This window comes from Schistocerca cancellata, chromosome 8 (genome assembly GCF_023864275.1).
Source record: "Schistocerca cancellata isolate TAMUIC-IGC-003103 chromosome 8, iqSchCanc2.1, whole genome shotgun sequence".
In the NCBI taxonomy this organism is placed as follows: Eukaryota; Metazoa; Arthropoda; class Insecta; order Orthoptera; family Acrididae; genus Schistocerca; species Schistocerca cancellata.
Genome location: NC_064633.1, coordinates 599952209 through 599973129, shown reverse-complemented (window position 1 = coordinate 599973129; position 20921 = coordinate 599952209). Strand labels below are relative to the sequence as shown.

Here is a 20921-nt window from a genome sequence, read left to right as displayed (position 1 = left end):
GCATGTAATTTTTAGCAATGAAACAGTGTTCCACCTTAGTGAAAAATTCAGCAGACACAATGATAGCATATGGGGCTCGGAAAGTCTACATTCACCGTTGCAACACGAAAGGGATCCACCGAAGATCGACATGTCGTGTGCCTTATCCCGTACAAAGGCTTATGGACCATTTTTCTTTGTAGAAAGAACTGTAACTGGAATGGCGTACATGTTGGAACAACACGTTATGTAAGATTCCCAGGACTTCATTTTCCAACAGCTTTGCCCCATTGGTACTGTGACGTACGAGGCTTTTCAAACTAATCCTTCCTCAGGGCTGGATCAGTGACAGGCGACTTGAGGGCCTGGCTCTGCACTACTGGCCACCGAGATCTCCCGATCTCACACCCTGCGACTATTTCTTATGGGGTTGTTTGAAGGAAGCTGTTTGTGACCCGCCTCTACCAACCACACTGAATGATCTGCGGAACCGGATCACTGCTGCCGTGCACTCGGTAACGGCAGATACACTTTCGTGTGTCTAGGACACGTTTGGCTACCACGTCGATGTTTGCTGTGCAGCCAACAGTGGCCACATTAACACTTATAGCATTTATAAGTATTAACTAATTATTAAAAATTATTAATTACAAATTACGAAATTTATTACATTAATATCAAACATTATGAAAAAAAACTTTGAAACTTCCTCTTTTCATTGGTATAAAGCTTGTCCATTTTGGATTTGTATTTGAATACATACAAAGTTTTGAAAAAAAGTCCATCACTTGGAATAATCCTGGAAATCAATGCCCACTGGCAGCTACTGTCTTTAATTCCTTTGTGTCTTTATTCACGGTGGCTGCAGGATCGAAATGGTGGTGAAGACCAATGATCCTTTGTGCAGATGCACATCAAGCTCAAACTCTTGCAGTAATTGGCGAGATGGGGCTAATGACCAGGGCAGATGTGATTTGAGAATTTCGATCTGACAGCAGGCATGCCAGGGTAGTCCATGTGGCTATGTGGCGTAGTGGTCAGCATATCTGCCTAGTAAGCAGGAGACCTGCTTTCGAATCCTGGTCTGACACAAATTTTCAGCTTGCCCCATTGATATAAATCAATGCCACCTGGCAGCTAACATCTTTAATTCCTTTGTGTCTTGGATAAGTATTTTAATACTGTGAAGCTGACCTCGGGGAAGATCAATTTGTGTTTCATAGAAATTCAGGACCACTTGAGGTAGTACCGACTCTACGGCTTATCTAAGAAGAATAGGTCTTTTCTATTCTCTCCTCATCCGTGTTGGACAACATGCATGTTTTGCTCTCCAATTACAATTTTTACCTGTCCCACACCATACTTCCATCCACCGCCAAACTGAGGATCCCTCGGTCACTCTGATTTGTTCTATCACCCCTTCTTTCTTTGACTCCAGTTGTGCCATAAATTTCTTTTCCCCCTATATGTGTTAGTAACTCTTCGTCAATTAATCTATCGATCCATTCAGTCCACAGTATTCCTCTTTAACACAACATTTCACACATGTATGCTCTTCTCTCATTCGAATATCATTCAAGTATTACTTCCGCATAGATATAAATGCCAGACAAATATTTTGAAAAAAAAAGCTTCTTTTTTACACTTAAATTTATATCCGATGTTAAAAAATTTTCCACTGTCAGGAACGCTTTTCTTGCTATTGTCAGTCTGCATTTTATTAGGTGCAACAATAGAGTAATTACACTGATATGAAAAAAAAATGTTGCTCACCATTTTAGTCAAGTTTAGTGTTGTCTCCTTCAGAGTAGTTCCCTACTAAGTGCACACAGTTTTTCCAGCGCTTCTGCCGTTGATGGTAACATTTCTGGAACTCATCTTCTGTAATATCCTCCAACACCCTCGTCACAGCTTTTTGTACATCTTGTGTTGTTTGAAAATGGTGTCCCTGGACCACCGTTTTGACTCTTGAAAATAGAAAAAAGTCGCAAGGAGCGATATCTGGCGAATAATGTGGCTGTGGTAGTACTGAAATTTGGTTTGAGGTTAAAAATTGCTGTACTGACAGAGCAGCACGGGATGGCGCATTATCGTGATGCAGAATCCAATTATCAGCAATGTTAGCTCAGACACGAAGAACTCTTTTACGAAGCTTTCTAAAATTTATTTGTAGTAATATTGGTTAACTGTTTGTCCAGGAGGCATCCACTGTTTATGGATAATTCCCTTGGAATCAAAGACGCACACAAGCATGCATTTCACATTTGACTTTGACATGTGAGCTTTTTTTGGTCTGGGTGAACCCTTTGAGCACCACTGCGAACTTGAGCTCTTGACATAACCGACTCTCCAAAAGGCTTCTGAGGCTTACTGTAAGTTGTCGTCACGTTTTCACCCAATTTAACTCAAAGAGAAATGGCATACCAATGCGCAATATTATGTGGTTCCATTTGTGCGACAAGAGATACAAACACGTGTTAACTTATTGCAGTACAACTTACGATTGAGCAGTTGCATCGATGTGCCGCTTGGACTAGAACAGCTTATAGACCGAGGTCAAAGATATTGTGCCTACGCAAGCCTGCAGGGTTGCCACACCTTGCAAAGAAAATCAGTCTCATTAGTTTATTGTCACACCTACTTCGGTCATCATCAGTTATTTTGCTGTCCAAATAGCAAGATTCATCTACTATTTCTAATTTGTTATTTCCTACTTAATTCTCTCAGCACTGATTTCACTCGCTTAATTTCCACTATGCTTGTTTTACTTTTGTCAATGTTCTTCTCATGACCTCCTTTCAACGTAATATCCTTTAAATTCGAGTTCCCGACGGTAGTACAATTTCATTGGTTTTTATTCCTTCACAATTAACTCAACGTACAGATTGGAAAGAAAAATAACAGGGATAGGCTACAACCCTATATCACTCATTTCTCAACTACTGCTTTCATTTCATGTCGTTCAACTACTATAATTGTAATCTAATTTCCCTACAAATTGCTGAATACGTCTGACTCACTGAATTTTATTCCCGATAGTTTCAGAATAAATGAGCTTAGACCAGAAGACCTTGTCAAAAGTTTAATCTAAATCTACAAATGCTGTAAGCGTAGGTTCGCCTATCTCCAATCTATCTTCTACGGTAAACTGCAGGCTGGAGACTGCATCGTGAGTTTTTCCATTTCTCCAGAAGCAAAACTAATCTTCTCTTGAAGCTGACTCCTACCAATCTTTCCATTCCTCTCCAAATAGTTTGTGTCAGTGATTCAAAACTATAACTGATTAAAATGATGGTTCAGGAATATGCACATTTCTCAGCACCTGCACTCTATGGAAATGGTATTACTACATTCTTTTTTTTAAGTTGGAAATATCTTGAATACCAGGTGGAATAGTTTTGTCATGGTTTGTTCTACAAATAATCTCACTAATTCTGAGGGAATGTCAAGTACTCCAGGACATCTTGTTTCGACTTAACTGTCCAATGTTCTACCAAATTCTTGTAGCAATATCAAATATTTAATTTCTTCCTCACATGCTTCCCTTTCCATTTCTACAATATCTGTTTCTACAACATCTATCTGTCGAGCAGTGTCTGGAGAATAGTGTGAGTATTAATTGCCAAGTTTTGTAATTAGGGTCAAGCGTTGTCATGCTGCAAAATCACCTTCTCATGTCTGTCGCCGTATTGAGGAACTTTGTCTTTCAGTGCTCGGCTCAAAAGTATCGACTGCTTCCGATAACAGTCACCAGTGATTGTTTCTGTGAGTTTCAGTAGTGTCGAAAACCTTCTCTCTTCAAGCGCCAAAATCCGGAAGTTTTGAAACCATTCTCTGTACGTTCTTTCACTAATAGGTGCCTCACCATAGGTTTCAGCCAGTATTTTTTGAGCCTCAGCCGCAGATATCTTGATGTTGAAGCAAAAAACTAAAACCTCCCACAAATGACGAGTGGCTTTTAATTTGACATATTCAGTCAAGAATAGCTTTATGATGCAATCACGAATCGACTAATATTTTGATGGCGTTACGTTTAGAAATTTCTACGCTTACTGTATGACACGACCCACCACCACCTGCACCACCATTTGCCACTACTGCCATCTATTGCAAAACGGTGGAAGCAAAGTTGAAGACCCGGTGTTACGTAACCCATATGAAAGCTTACAGTCTACCCGAGCCTCTTCCAAGTACACAGCCACCATTTGCGATTCTTAAAACGAATGATAGCAGTGATTAAATCGTGCCCCGTGAGCAGAGAGTACTCACGTTGGCGAAGTCGAACAGGTGTTCAGCGACGAGGTCGGCGAAGTCCCTCCTGGTGAGGTTGTCGGCGGCGATGGCGGGCCAGAGGCGGCGCTCCAGCAGGAAGTGCCGCAGCAGGCAGAGCGCGCCCTCGCCCGCCGCCTCGCCCACCATGAGCGCCGCCCCCGCCGCCCCCGCGGCGCCGCCCATCCAGCGGCGCACCGCGCGCAGCGGCTCTGCGCTGAAGAGCTCCCCGTCCAGCACAGGCCGCCAGCGCCGCCCAGAGGCCTGCGCCGCCTCCGTCAGCGCCTCTAGCGGCGCCTGACGCAGGCACGACACCGCCTGCAACCACAGCAGCGCAGCTCACTGACAACATGCCGGACAGTTCGCCATATGCCAGAGAAAGCTAGTAGTAGTAGTAGCAGTAGCAGTAGCAGCAGCTTTATTCATCCGTAGATCTCTTTTTACAAGGATATTACCGCAGTCTGAACATAACAGTCGCGAAACTTCGCCTCGATTTTGTTGCCTACCGCGCCAGCAACGCCCCAAGCGGCCAGTAATTTAAACTGTGAGTTCGGCGCGATCGTGAAAGCCAATAGTGGTTGTTTATTTTGATTTCTACAACGGTTTTTACAAGCGGGAGCTTTTGTAGCGCAATAAATTGCAGCAACAACAGGAAGAAGACACCACAGCTGTCTTCTTTAGGTTTCCTAAGGATCCTGAGAGGTATATACTATAATGTTACTAAACTGTATCGTCAGGATTCACTTACAAACTACATGTGTATTAATGATTAATGTTTCGTTTTAGGAGCAGAAAATGACTAGTTAATAGCAGACGAGAAGACCTTTTCGAACAAAACCAGTTCATGAACCCAGACAATAATAAAGTCGTGTGGAATGCAGTATCCACACTGTTTGACATCCCAAATAAGCCACCACAACTGACGATGAAGAGGAAACTGCCACAAAGATTCGACAATCCATCTAAAGCTGTAAAACAGTCCTGTGACACAGGAAGCAGCCAGTTCAGATCTCCATGTATCAGTGCCAGATTAGTGTGAATCGTCAAAACAGACCTGCTTTGACGATGAAGTGGTTAGATTAAGTGCAGTTATTCGTGTCTTACAAAATCGTAATTTTTGGTATGTATTTCATTCACTTCTGTTGTTAGTCACATAATTTTCCTTGCTTCCTTTGTGTGATGACATTTTGTTAGCACCTTGTTCACTGACAGATTGTTTCAAAATTATTCAAATATTTGGTTTTGCATGAAATGTAATGTAATGTAATCAGCTAATTATAATGTTTTCAACATATTTCACCCACTATTTGGCAGTTGCTTGTTCCACTTAGAATAATATAAAGATGAAGGTCGTACTTGTAGCAACAGGCGACAATGACAAACACAGTAGGCCTACAGAACGATAAATGAGCTGTCGATCGCTTTTGCATGTAGAGGTACATGTCTGTGCTTCTCACATGTGAATCTGTGTGTTTATATTCTTTTGATATCAACAAGGTAAGCTGTAATTCTATCCAACGTCACAAGTGTGTCTTCACGAATTCACTCGATTCATGGTTTTTGTCCATTATTGCGCTTATTTTAGAATAATTTTTCCTAACATATATGCCTTATGATACTAGAAAAACCCTTGGAGGCAAGAAAATAACTCAACTATTTCGTAAATTACGTAGGAAATGGATGCAAAATAAACATTATGCTTACAACGCGTCTGATGTTCACCTTACTCGCCGCTTAGAGCGCTATTGTCGTTCATCTGTCAAACGGTAACAACTTTTATAGCAGTGACTGTCGCGACTGTTATGTTAGACTGTGATATTACCTCGTAACAGACTGACGAGTCTGTTTTAGAAAAATTCAACAACAAACCCCATAGTCAGTTTATGTAATGGCATAACAGAAACCCGTTTTATACAAGTGACTTTCTTGTTTCAATCGAATACTCTTTCTTCCCGTTGCAAGTGACTCTGCTTCAGCGCCACTGGCGTTCTATTGCTGTGCTGTGTAAGCATATTATAATATCGCTGCCTATCCCGCATGCTGATATCGATAATAGTCTCTCTGGTGACCAGCACAAAATACAAATATCAACTTCGTACAGATGGCTCAAAAATGGGAACGTAAACTCATAACCGGATGCGCTTCCTTCTGTTCAGAATCTACAGAAGAGAAACATTCAATTACCATGCGATGTTTCCATACTTCTCACTGAAACTTTCGCTATTATTGAAGCAATCAAGTACGCAAGAGCTCTAAAAATACCCAAGGGCGTAATAATCACCGATTCTCCAAGCATTCTGACAATTAGTTACAGGACAAATGTTACCGTGCACCAATACATTTAAATTGTGATGGCTAAAAAGTTTCTATGGTAGAAGCCAATAAAATAATAAAATATATAAGTATCTACGGAGTGAGCATTAGGAAGCACATAACGAGAATTCCGCCCCCAGCTTCTCCTCCAGCTCGAATCACGTGATTTTGAAACTTCTTATTTTTGACCGCGTAGCGGAGGAGGAGGAGATTAGTGTTTAACGTCCCGTCGACAACGAGGTCATTAGAGACGGAGCACAAGCTCGGATTAGGGAAGGATGGGGAAGGAAATCAGCCGTGCCCTTTCTAAGGAACCATCCCGGCATTTGCCTGAAGCGATTTAGGGAAATCACGGAAAACCTAAATCAGGATGGCCGGGCGCGGGATTGAACCGTCGTCCTCCCGAATGCGATCCGCGTAGCGCTTAGCGTATTTTGAGAGTGTTACCTCGCTGCTACAGATAAGTCACCTTCAGAAGCACTGCGAAACTTTGTATATGCGTTTTACAGATGTCTTAACAATTTTATACCGAGAAGTGAAGTTCGCTTAAAGGTGTGAAGAGTAATGGTATTGTCCTTTTTTGCCACACTAACGTAGCTCAGATTCCACTTTATTTACGTTTTTTCGGTAACGTGTTAACAAATGACAGCCAGTAACCTTTTTTTTATTGCACTTACTCATAGTGTCGGATCTCTGTTCTAGTTAATTATGCTAAAAGACACTGTATGGAAAACTGTCTCATACAAGAATATTTAGATACACAAAAGGGGTTGAGAGGCTGCATAAATTGGTGGAAATTAATCAGACCGTTATGTATAAATTTTATGTCCATATGAACATAGCACCAGTATGTATACAGTGACTCGCACATCACTCAAGCACATTTGCAAATCTATCTAGTACTTGTCTCGTAAACACATGGCCATCTTTACATCGGAAGAAACTACGGATAAATTCTAGTGTCCAATTCCAATCGTCGGCTTTGAGCAAGAGCCGGTCGTTGTTTCCGAGCGGTTCTAGGCGCTTCAGTCCGGAACCGCGGGATTGCTACGGTCGCAGGATAGAATCCTGCCTTGGGCATGGATGTGTGTGATGTCCTTAGGGTAGTTAGGTTTAAGTAGTCCTAAGTTCTAGGGGAATGATGACCACATACGTTAAGTGCCATAGTGCTCAGAGCCATTTGAACCATTTTTGAGCAAGGGATTTACACAGAGGCAACCTTTGAAAGCAGCGGATGATATTAGCAAACAAACGAATGTAGCAAACAATAAAATTATGATCACAATTCACGCGATTTATTTATTGAGCCACGAATTATACCAGAACAAACAGAAGGTAACGGAAGTAAATAAGAACAAAACAAAAGGGAAACATGCCGTATACATGTGCGTGTGAAATAAATTATTGCGGTAAGTTATGTAAGAAAAGCATAGATAACCTTTACATTCCTCTGAAGTACAGCATTAATTTATTATAACAATAATTATTGAATCTAAGGCACTACCGCGGGAAAGTGGGGGTTTTGTACGGGGAGAAAGTGCAATCTAACCCACCAACGCGAAAATTAAGTAAATGATAACGCATTTGAAACAATAGCATAAAATGTTGAAAAACCGACTCAGAAATCCTAAAAAATTTAGACAAATAATGAAAACTCACAAAAATTAACAAATATTGGAATCGATAGCCAGAATTGACATATACACTCCTGGAAATGCAAAAAGAACACATTGACACCGGTGTGTCAGACCCACCATACTTGCTCCGGACACTGCGAGAGGGCTGTACAAGCAATGATCACACGCACGGCACAGCGGACACACCAGGAACCGCGGTGTTGGCCGTCGAATGGCGCTAGCTGCGCAGCATTTGTGCACCGCCGCCGTCAGTGTCAGCCAGTTTGCCGTGGCATACGGAGCTCCATCGCAGTCTTTAACACTGGTAGCATGCCGCGACAGCGTGGACGTGAACCGTATGTGCAGTTGACGGACTTTGAGCGAGGGCGTATAGTGGGCATGCGGGAGGCCGGGTGGACGTACCGCCGAATTGCTCAACACGTGGGGCGTGAGGTCTCCACAGTACATCGATGTTGTCGCCAGTGGTCGGCGGAAGGTGCACGTGCCTGTCGACCTGGGACCGGACCGCAGCGACGCACGGATGCACGCCAAGACCGTAGGATCCTACGCAGTGCCGTAGGGGACCGCACCGCCACTTCCCAGCAAATTAGGGACACTGTTGCTCCTGGGGTATCGGCGAGGACCATTCGCAACCGTCTCCATGAAGCTGGGCTACGGTCCCGCACACCGTTAGGCCGTCTTCCGCTCACGCCCCAACATCGTGCAGCCCGCCTCCAGTGGTGTCGCGACAGGCGTGAATGGAGGGACGAATGGAGACGTGTCGTCTTCAGCGATGAGAGTCGCTTCTGCCTTGGTGCCAATGATGGTCGTATGCGTGTTTGGCGCCGTGCAGGTGAGCGCCACAATCAGGACTGCATACGACCGAGGCACACAGGGCCAACACCCGGAATCATGGTGTGGGGAGCGATCTCCTACACTGGCCGTACACCACTGGTGATCGTCGAGGGGACACTGAATAGTGCACGGTACATCCAAACCGTCATCGAACCCATCGTTCTACCATTCCTAGACCGGCAAGGGAACTTGCTGTTCCAACAGGACAATGCACGTCCGCATGTATCCCGTGCCACCCAACGTGCTCTAGAAGGTGTAAGTCAACTACCCTGGCCAGCAAGATCTCCGGATCTGTCCCCCATTGAGCATGTTTGGGACTGGATGAAGCGTCGTCTCACGCGGTCTGCACGTCCAGCACGAACGCTGGTCCAACTGAGGCGCCAGGTGGAAATGGCATGGCAAGCCGTTCCACAGGACTACATCCAGCATCTCTACGATCGTCTCCATGGGAGAATAGCAGCCTGCATTGCTGCGAAAGGTGGATATACACTGTACTAGTGCCGAATTGTGCATGCTCTGTTGCCTGTGTCTATGTGCCTGTGGTTCTGTCAGTGTGATCATGTGATGTATCTGACCCCAGGAATGTGTCAATAAAGTTTCCCCTTCCTGGGACAATGAATTCACGGTGTTCTTATTTCAATTTCCAGGAGTGTATAATTTAATTCTAAGTATCGAGCCCATATCAGTTACTTTTTCGCTGTAGTTCACAGAGCAGTTACAAGTGCAGAAATCTTATTACATTTCAGTGTACGCACCTGCCGTAAAAACCACCCAAATAATGAACCAATGAATAGTTGGAAATGGTAACTAGAACTGAAATGTATAGGAGGCCATTTCTATTTACCGTTTCCAACCATACCAGGGTTCATAATGTTGTACGTGTTAGCAGTAAATTTCTAGAGTTCTTATTGATCTCTGAACCACTGCGAAAAGGTTACAAATATTGTAGGTAGCGATTACAAGTTGCTTTTCCTTTTTCACAATATTGAAGAGTGTAATACCAAACATAGAAATCCTTAACACTGCAGTGCACACAATTCTTGCGAAAATTGTCTAAATAACGAACCTGGATGGTGGGAAGCGGTAGCTAGAATTATTCTATAAAGGACAGTCCTAGTTACCGCTTCCAACATTCGTTACCTTTTCACAGTAGTTCAGAGAGCAATTACAAATGCTGAAACCTTATTACATTTCAGTGCACAAACTTTATTGAAAAAGATCAACCATGAAATGATTGGAATTGGTAACTAGAACTGACATGCAGTATATAGCGGAATTCTAGTTACCTATTCCAACATTTGTTACTTTTTGTGAATTTTCTTTACTTGTGTAGGCCCTACTGCCTGTTCTTTTAGGATTGCTCCTCATTTCATGCTGCTGTTCTTGTTGTGTATCTTGTATGTTATTATTTATTTCATATTCTGTTGTTGTGTTATGTTTTAGTTTCTCCCCGCCCACAGCCTCTACTTTTCCGCAGTAGTCACGTTATTGTTATTAGAAATCAACGTTATTTTACAATACTGTGACTTTACCAAAAGCTATACCATTATAGCTATACCATAATAAACTGCGATAGTAATTTATTTCAGACAAACATTTCATTTTATTGTTATTCATTTTTGTGATCTTCAATACTTTTCGATATAATTCGTGAGTACGTAATTAATCAGGGGACCTGTGTTTGTAATGTTAGCGTACACAACAGTTGTACAGCAACAAGGGCGCCAGTCCGTTGTTTGTTCGGGTTGCCTACATCAAGGGTAGGTACGCACTCAGGGGCAAGCCTATCGTTCTCCTTTGATTGACACATACTTAACCTATTGTTCCCTCTCCCCCAATCCCCACACCTCTCAGGACCCCCCCCCCCCCTACATCCCTCACTGCTACAAGTACACTTTCAGGTCTGAGTTATTGGAATAGCCCCATTCACTCTTATCAATTTGATTGACTACTTAATTAAATTGATCAATTAATTAACCACTACCCCCCCCAGAAATTGGTGGGAAGTTCAAATTAAATCAGGACAATGCAACACACCACAGCTTCCTGTACTAACCTAAGAAAATGGCGGGGAAAAAGGTCACTTGGGCTATCTCCACTAACTAAAGAAAAAGAAGGTGGACAGTGCTTCAACACCGGCGGTATCAGTAATTTGGCGGGTAAATTCAATAAGAGCCAATCATAATACTCCATTCATTCGCAAGACGGAGGCAAGGTACCTACGGAAAGTTCTGAGAGAAAAGCACTCCGTCTTTAGGCCACGAGTGGCCTACCGGGACTATCCGACCGCCGTGTCATCCTCAGGGAGGATGCGGATAGGAGGGGCGTGGGGTCAGCACACTGCTCTCCCGGCCGTTTTGATGGTGTTCTTGACCGAAGCCGCTACTATTCGGTCGAGTAGCTCCTCAATTGGCATCATGAGGCTGAGTGCACCCTGTAAAATGGCAACAGCGCATGGCGGCCTGGATGGTCACCCATCTAAGTGCCGACCATGCCCGACAGCACTTAACTTTGGTGATCTCACGGGAACCGGTGTAGCCACTGCAGCAAGGCTGTTGCCAAAGTTCTGAGGAAGTAAGTGTTCAAAGACAAGTTGAGGCAGACCGTCCATCTCTGGCAGGGATGTCATCACTCATCTGCCACTGTGGCATCAGGACATCTCCAGACCAGTAACTGTAGGATACCGAAAATTACCACCATTTTTCTCTTCTGCAAGACAGTGTTACAAATCCTGTTTGCATAATTGTTCTGATTCCCCCACTCCCCCCCTGTCTGTGCTTAGACAGTGCTCTCTTTCCAAACAACAAGAATGCTTTTATGATTAACAGTGTTTTCGCGAATGTGCACAGTCATGATGAAGGCTTTTAGCGGTGAGAACGTTTAATGTTTCTCAGATGTATGTTGACACCACGACTAACATTTCATGGTGATGCGTCAGCCACACTGGGCAGGTAAGCACGCGTGCACGGCTAGACTTAGCTCACATGTCCTGTTAGGATCGCTAGGTACAATGCACTCTGTGCTATTCTGGGAAGCATTGGAAAATATTTCTATAGCGCAACCTGCGACGTTAGTATCCACAGGTTTTGCACTCGTGGGCTAAATGCGTCTCACATGTCCCATTAGAACTGCAAGGTAGAAAAAGCAGTTGATGTTATTCTGGAACAGATTTCTATAGCGTATTCTGTGACGTCAGTATAACATTGCAAACCTTTTAGCTGCTATGCAAAACATCACTCTCGGTGCTGGACCCACACCGCAGCTATGCGTCATTGCATCAGCAACGGTGCCTAGGTGAACACTTATTTCAGCAGGAATTTCTCAGGTGTCAAGTATGAAAGGGATGTCACTGCCTCACACTTGCGGGACCCAAATGTACACCTGTCAGTGGCTTAGCAGCTGACAGCCGCATCGTCACTTTGCGGGGGCTACCGGTGTATCCCGGCTGCTGGGAGCGTGCGCGGTAGCATCCTGTGCAGTCCAGTGGACAGGGGGTGTCAGGCAGTGTGTGTGCACGTTTGAGTTCTGTGATGCGTTTTTAACATGCACTGAGTGTTTGTGCAGTACATTATTTTCGGCTGTTTACGCATTGTGAGCGTGTTTACATAGCGGTACACATCAATTATTTTTTGACAATTTATGAGTTACTTGTACGTCTGTATGCTGTGTACTGAATTATTTCACTAATTTACGAGTTGTTCGCATGCACACACGTCAGTGTACTGCATTATTTTGGTGATTTACGAGTAGTTTGCAGGCCTGTAGGCTGCGAATTGCAACCCCAAGCATGTCAGAGCCTCTGTTTAGTATCAGTGCAATAAATAAACTACATGAAATCCCGACCTAAATACTTTGTTCCAAAATAAATAAAGTACACTCCTTCTTTCCAGCAGCTCAGCACAGGCTGAGTCCTTTTCCCCATTTTTCTCCCTCCAGACCGCCATCTTTGATTACGTTGCAGAAGGGACGACAGCACCCTCCGGTGGTAGTATTGTGTACTAGGTCAGTTGGACTCTGGACCTCGTGGTGGACAGACTAGATGGAGGTACTGACTCTAACTGTTTAAATAAAGACTGCCTGCAAAATAAAGTACACTCTTTCCTCTCGCCAGCAGCCCAGAACAGGCTGTCCTTTTCCCGCCATTTTTCCCTTCCAGACCGCCATCTTGGATTACACCATGGGAGGGATGACAATGCCCTCTGGTGGCAACAGTATGTACTAGGTCAGTTGGACACCTGATCTCATGGTGAACACACTGGAATGAGGTCCTGCTTCAAATTGTTTGAATAAAGACTGAAAATAAAGACTTACATCCATCCTCTACAGCACAGGATGAGTCCATTTCCCGCTAATTCCTAGGAAGAGGTGGTGGTCGGATGACTTAGGTTAGTGGAGATAGCCCAAGTGACCTTTTTTCCTGCCATTTTCTAAGGTTAGTAGAGGTAGCCATGGTGCATTGCATTGTCCTGATGGAATTTTAACTTTCCACCATTTTCTGTAGTGGGAATGGAGGGGGAAGCAGAGTGGTTAATTAATTGATCAATTTAATTAAGTAGTCAATGAAATTGAAAAGAGTGGGAGGGCTATTCCGATAACTCAAACCTGAAAGTGTACTTGTAGCAGCGAGGGTGGGGGGGGGGGCTTTCCTCAGAGGTGGGGTGGGTGGGAGAGGGGGAAAATAGGTTCAGTGCCTGTCAATCAAAAGGAAATATCATTTTAGCAGAACAATAGGTTAAGTACCTGCCAATCAAAGGAGAACAATCGGTTAAGTACCTGTAAATCAAAGGAGAACAATCGGTTTGCCCCTGAGTGCATACCTGCGCCTGATTTAGGCAACCCGCAATAACAAAGTGGACTGGCGTCCTTGTTGCTCCACTACTCGCAACATTCGTTTGGGTACAAATATGATCAGTTGGTTTCAAAGATTGCCTCTATGAGCGTCTTTGCTTTAGATACTACATTACTGCTCAAAGTCGATTGGTGGAATCAGACACCAGAATTGACCCATATCGACAATACTGAACCATAGCTGTTCCTAAAACTGAAATTTGCAGAAATGTATATAAAAGAAGGTGAATACGTGTAATATTCAAATTTCGCTATTACTGCAAATTATATATGAGCCGCATCGTTCCAAAATCACGGGACTAAACTGCTTTAATGTTCAGAACATGTGCAGTAGATTGTGCTCACTTCACATATATACCTACTCTATGGCGTCCTCACCATGGAAGTAAAAAAAAAGAAGATGACACTATAGACTTACGTTGTTTTGAAGCCAGATTGGGAGGAGCCCGCCGCCATTTTAAGTTGCCCAAAACATTAGGAGACCATTGATATTCATTACTTCTGTCGTGTGCTTGTAACACCTGTTTTACAAACTAAAACCTGTGGAGCTTACACGAATAAAATAACGTCAGAAAGGCAATTTCGAGCGTTTGCCTGTTCTTGAATGTGTATTTGTTCTAGTAGTATGACAAGTTTGGCCTCCTTAACTTTCATTTTGCGGCTATATTTTGGATAACCAGACGGAGAAGGTATCATACTTTCGTAATCCATTTCATTCCACTTTTACTGTATTTGTATCGATAGCAAATAAAACTGGAACTCCGAAACCAAAGCTTGTTTGCTTATTGGTATCGGTACTGCTTTTTGTTCGTTAGATTTTCAACTTGCAACTCGTATGCACATTTTTAGCGTTCAAGCTAGCAAATAAAAAAAAACTCAATTACCTGGTCTTTGCTTGCCCATAAACATGTGCGAATAGGAAAGAAGCAAGGCATTCTATCTTATCTTGTGCATGTCAACAAAGTTAATGATTATTGAAGCGCCAAGGAAACAGAACTGCATACAGGTATACCTCCATGCAGAAGACAGTTCTTGCTTTGATAGATCGTCAGTGCATTAGTCTCACTGTAGTTTACCAATCTTCTCGCTTTCAAATCTTACTTAGGTGTGTCATTCAGTGTGTGACCAGTAGTAGTAACTTACAGGGTAATACACACACACACACATATATATATATAAAATTTGTTAAACATCTTCCAGCATTCTGGAATGCTATAAATCGATTAAGGGAATGATCTCAAATGCTAAAGGCCCCTTAAAATTGATATTTTGCTTTAACATGTATGGAAGTAAGTTTTTAGTAATGGTAGTCTAACATGTGTAAGAGGTAAGCTTACCTTTCCAACAGCAGGCGTATTATCTTCTTTCCCAGTAATATTTCCCTGCAGTAAATCTGTCAGTTTTTCAATAATAAACAAACATAGCACAACTGGAATGTACGTCTACTTTTAATATCTGCTTGATTTTACTTTTCAGTTTCATTTTGTAGCTTTCAAAGTGTGTAAGTATATATCATGCTTTCTGATGTATCAGTAGTTGGCTAGTTTCATGTATCATTTGTGCGATAAATCGTGGTAATATGGACTAAGCTGTTATACATTATGATTTTTTAAATTTATTTATTTATTTATTTATTTGTAAATATGCCTCCGTGCTGATCATTTATTAGCTTTTACGTTTTTTAATTACAGACGGACAGATGTTAGTAATTCCTACCCATCACCAATTACACGACAGTAATAGATAGTCTTCTGCGTCTGCCCCAATAGCTGAACGGTCAGCGCGTTGGAATGCCACGCACGGAGGCCCGGGTTCGATTCCCAGCTGGGGTGGGAGATTCTCTCTCCTCAGGGTCTGGGTGTTGTGCTGTCCTCATCATCATTGCATCCCCACTGTCGACGCGAAAGTCGCCGAATGTGGCGTCGCACTCAGTAAGACCTGCACTTGTCGGCCGGACTTCCCCTCCAGGGAACTCCCGGCCACTGACGCCATACGCTCATTCCCATTTCCCGAATATTCTGCGGCATAGGAGGAGTTATCAAAGAGAAACGTTTTCAGTTTAGTTTCAAATTTTACTTTGCCGTCCGTCAGGCGTTTTATATCAACGTGTAAGTGATCAAAACTTTTGGTTTCAGCATTTTGAACCCCTGTTTGCGCTACAGACAACCTTAATGTGGCGTAATGAATGACATTTTTTTCCTTCTGATATTGTAGTTATCGTCTCAAAAATGAGATCGACAGGAAGCGCAAAATGGCTAAGCAGCGATGGCTAGAGGATAAATGTAAGGATGTAGAGGCTTATCTCACTAGGGGTAAGATAGATACTGCCTACAGGAAAATTAAAGAGACCTTTGGAGAAAAGAGAACCACTTGTATGAATATCAAGAGCTCAGATGGAAACCCAGCAAAGAAGGGAAAGCAGAAAGGTGGAAGGAGTATTTAGAGGGTCTATACAAGGGCGAGGTACTTGAGGGCAATATTATGGAAATGGAAGAGGATGTAGATGAAGATGAAATGGGAGATATGATACTGCGTGAAGAGTTTGACAGAGCACAGAAAGACCTGAGTCGAGACAAGGCCCCGGGAGTAGACAACATTCCATTAGAACAACTGACGGCGTTGGGAGAGCCAGTCCTGACAAAATTCTACCATCTGGTGAGCAAGATGTATGAGACAGGCGAAATACCCACATACTTCGAGAAGAATATAATAATTCCAATCTCAAAGAAAGCAAGTGATGACAGATGTGAAAATTACCGAACTATCAGTTTAATAAGTCACGACTGCAAAATACTAACGTGTATTCTTTACAGATGAATGGAAAAACTGGTAAAAGCCGACCTCGGGGAAGATCAGTTTGGATTCCGTAGAAATATTGACCCTACGAGTTATCTTAGAAGCTAGATTAAGAAAAGGCAAACCTACGTTTCTAGCATTTGTAGACTTGGAGAAAGTTTTTGACAATGTTGACTGGAATACTATCTTTCAAATTCTGAAGGTGGCAGGGGTAAAATACAGGGAGCCAAAGGCTATTTACAATTTGTACAGAAACCAGACGGCAGTTATAAGAGTCGAGGGACATGAAAGGGAAGCAGTGGTTAGGAAGGGAGTAAGACAGGGTTGTAGCCTCTCCCCGATGTTATTCAATCTGTATATTGAGCAAGCAATAAAGGAAACAAAAGAAAAATTCGGAGTAGGTATTAAAATCCACGAAGAAGAAATAAAAACTTTAAGGTTCGCCGATGATATTGCAATTCTGTCTTGGAAGAGTACTTGAACGGAATGGACAGTGTCTGGAAAGGAGGATATAAGATGAACATCAACCAAAGCAAAACCAGGGTAATGGAATGTAGTCTAGTTAATTTGGGTGATGCTGAGGGAATTAGATTAGGGAATGAGACGCTTAAAGTAGTAAATTAGTTTTGTTATTTGGGGAGCAAAATAACTGATGATGGTCGAAGTAGAGAGGATATAAAATGTAGACTGGCAATGGCAAGGAAAGCTTTTCTGAAGAAGAGAAATTTGTTAACATCGAGTATAGATTTAAGAGTCAGGAAGTAGTTTCTGGGAGTATTTGTATGGAGTGTAGCCATGTATGGAAGTGAAACATGGACAATAAATAGTTTGTACAAGAAGAGAATAAAAGCTTTCGAAATGTGGTGCTACAGAGGAATGCTTAAGATTAGATGGGTAGATCACGTAACTAATGAAGAGGTATTGAATAGAAGTGGGGAGAAGAGGATTTTGTGGCACAACTTGACTAGAAGAAGGGATCGGTTGGTAGGAAATGTTTACAGGCATCAAGAGATCATCAATTTAGTATTGGAGGGCAGCGTGGAGGGTAAAAATCGTAGAGGGAGACCAAGAGATGAATACACTAAGCAGATTCAGAAGGATGTAGGCTGCAGTAGGTACTGGGAGATGAAGAAGCTTGCACAGGATAGCGTAGCATGGAGAGCTGCATCAAACCAGTCTCAGGACTGAAGACCACAACAACAACAACATTGTAGTTATGTAGGTACATCATTGTTCCTGTTGAATTGCAGTGGATTACGTACAACAAACTTCATGAGGGAGTAACTATACTGTGGAACGGAGAAATTGCTGCTCAAACGCCGAGCACAAGACAGGCACGACGAAAAGATTGTTCACAAATTTTCAGCCAAAGCCGTGTTCAGAAAGCGCGCGCGTCTACGTATACGTACACACGCACGCATGACCGCTGTCTGCGGCTGTTCTAGCCAGAATTTTTTTTTAAAGGGGAGGAAATGTCAACAATTTAGGGCATCAGATGCTGCCCAACAATCAGCACATTTACGTAGCCGTCTGTTGTGCGTGAGGGAGACCGTTGCTCAGTGTGACTCGAAATGTCGGAGCGTTTTCGACTGGGAAGGCAGTGAAAAACACAGGAAAGAAGAGAAAGAACGGACACTAAGTAAAGTAAAGGAAATCTAAAGTCAAATGATAAAAATAAAACGGTTACAATAAAAGTAAACAGTACAACAATAATTCGTGTATCATCATCATCATCAGTTATCTGCTATATTAGCAGGTCCTTTGCCTCTCCATTTTCTGCGATCCATTGCTTCCTTCTTAAGGCTGCTGTATGTTGTACCGTCCATCATGTCATCCAGTATCTGGAATCTCTTCCTTCCTCGCTTCCTTTTCCCTTCTACATAACCTTCTAAAACTGTTTTTATCAGTCCGTCATTCTTTCTTAATATATGCCCAATCCAATTTCTTTTTCTTCTCTTTATTACCTCTAGTAACTGCCTTTTCTCTCCCACTCTTCTCAGTACCTCTTCATTTTTTACTCTGTCCATCCAACTTATTCTTTCCATCTTCCGCCATGTCCAGATCTCAAAAGCCTCCAGCCTTTCTCTGTCTTTTTTCCTCATAGTCCATGTTCCTCCATACAAGACATTTTATGAGTCTCTTTCTGAGTTCTCTGTCCAGACCGCTGCAGAAGATTATCCTTTTCTTATAAAACGCCTCTTTTGCCATTGCTATCCTAGTTTTAATTTCTGTGGTGCACTTCCAGTCGGTGTCTATCCTGCTTCCAAGATACTTAAAATTTTGTACCTGTTCTAGTGTTTCTCCATTCAGCACAATTTTTATTTCCTTATTTCCTCCTATTGCCAATACTTTTGTTTTAATTGTGTTAATTTTCATTCCATATTTTTTCCATTAGTTGCAATGGTGTCCACCAAATCCTGTAATTCTTTTTCCCCTGTGGCTAGAAGGACCATGTCATCAGCAAATCTCAAGCACCCTACTCTTCTTCCTCCAATTTCTACTCCTTTGTCATCTAATGAGCATTGGTCAATCATATTTTCCAAGTACAGGTTGAAAAGAGTAGGTGATAAACAGCATCCTTGTCTTACTCCTTTCCCTAGTCTGATCCAGTTTGTACTTTCTCCTCTCACTTTAACTGAAACTTTTTGATTAAGGTATAATGAGTTAATAAGTCTTCTGGTTTTCCAGTCCACTCTCTTTTCCCTCATAATAGTCGCCAGCTTGTCCCAAACCACATTGTCAAATGCCTTTTCTAAATCGATGAAGCACAAATATAGGTCTCTTCCTTTTTCAATAAACCTTTCTCCCAAGATTCGTAGGAGCCCTATTGCATCTCTGGTGCCCGTATTCCGTCAAAAGCCAAACTGCTCCTCGCCGAGATCATTCGTGTATACAAAGGAAAATATTGCTTTAATTGCTTCAGTTACGAATGGGACGAGATTCCTTTAAACTTTAGATTACGATCGGATCGATTGGTACACCCACAAACAACGCAAGCTGGTATTTTTGATGAAACAATTACTTCTCCACAGGGCCGCCTAGGGGACGGCAAATTCAGCCAAATCGCTTTGATCTGATTCGTTTCAATGTCTCCATATCTGCGTCACACAATTATTTAATCCTCTCCTAAGAGTGCAATGAATATCTAACTGTTCGAATGAAAATACGAAACCTCTCTTTGCTGTAACCACATTAACAACGGCAGGTATTCTTACTTGCGAAGGAACTTCCCCAATGGATATATTACTCGTATTAAGCAGAAGCCTGTTCCCGTACAGGGAACCCCGTGGCTTCCCGGCAGGTGCATTTGACTAACGAAACTCCCCATTCTCTTATTCCGAGCCGTTAGCGTGATACAGACAGCCGCACATTGTTCGTTGATTGTTTACTGCAACTTCAGTGTGCTATCAGCGCACATTATTTTTAGTTTTATAAAATATGGGCGGAGAAAAAAGCGTCCATGTGGTGGGTACGGTTTTCTATTTTAATCGTATTAATTTCTAATACTAAATATTCTCTGTATTACAGTCGCTGTTTTAGCGCGTTAATTGCTGATAGCAGTGTCTCTACAGAATTTTGAACCCTCGATCGAACATAACGTTGTCCCAAAGCGGCCGCAGTTCACCTTTGACATTAAAAATTAATTTTTCGCTGAAGTTTATAAAATTTGTGCAGCGATCAGTTATAATTTACTCTAATTTCCTTTCCTATTGCCTTTTCGGAGTGGGAATATTTTTATTAGTTACGCCACTTGGAAAACGTCATTTATACCCAGTAAGTAACTATACAAAGGAAGGACTTTTAAGCAATAATAACACAGTTAATTCTCAAAATAATGTAGGCATCTTTATCTCCTTTTAAGGAAGGATGTAACGCCGGAAATGCATATCCTCCTTTTCCATCTATTGTACTATAAATTTTTTCCTTATTTTGTTACCTGAATATATGACATTTCTGTGCCTTTATATATCGTAATTTTTTTACTATTTGTATATATAATTATGCATCTGTGTCGATGTATAATTGGTTTGTTTTGTAAATATTATTTGTATTTTACGCTGGGTCTTGCCTAGGGAAAACTATGTTGTCGAACGAATACATCGATAGGTCGTGTGGAGAACCAAAGTGTTTAGGATCTTTGGTAGTGTTAACTCTGCCGCGTGGAGCGCGGGCAGAGCAGGGAGAGTCTGGCTGGAGTAGTGCGGTGGAGCAGGTGTGTTGTGTGAAGCTCCCGCGAGTTGCCGC

At 42.4% G+C, this 20921-nt stretch overlaps 1 protein-coding gene across 1 annotated transcript in view; it reads right to left on the bottom strand.

Moving 5' to 3' along the window:
* Window positions 1-20921, bottom strand: part of LOC126095704 (acetylcholinesterase-like) — a 46006-nt gene that overhangs the window by 12688 nt on the left and 12397 nt on the right. Inside the window, exon 3 of the mRNA XM_049910455.1 lies at window positions 4249-4566. Within this exon, the coding sequence (XP_049766412.1) occupies window positions 4249-4566 (318 nt within the window). The remainder of the gene's footprint in view (window positions 1-4248; window positions 4567-20921) is intronic.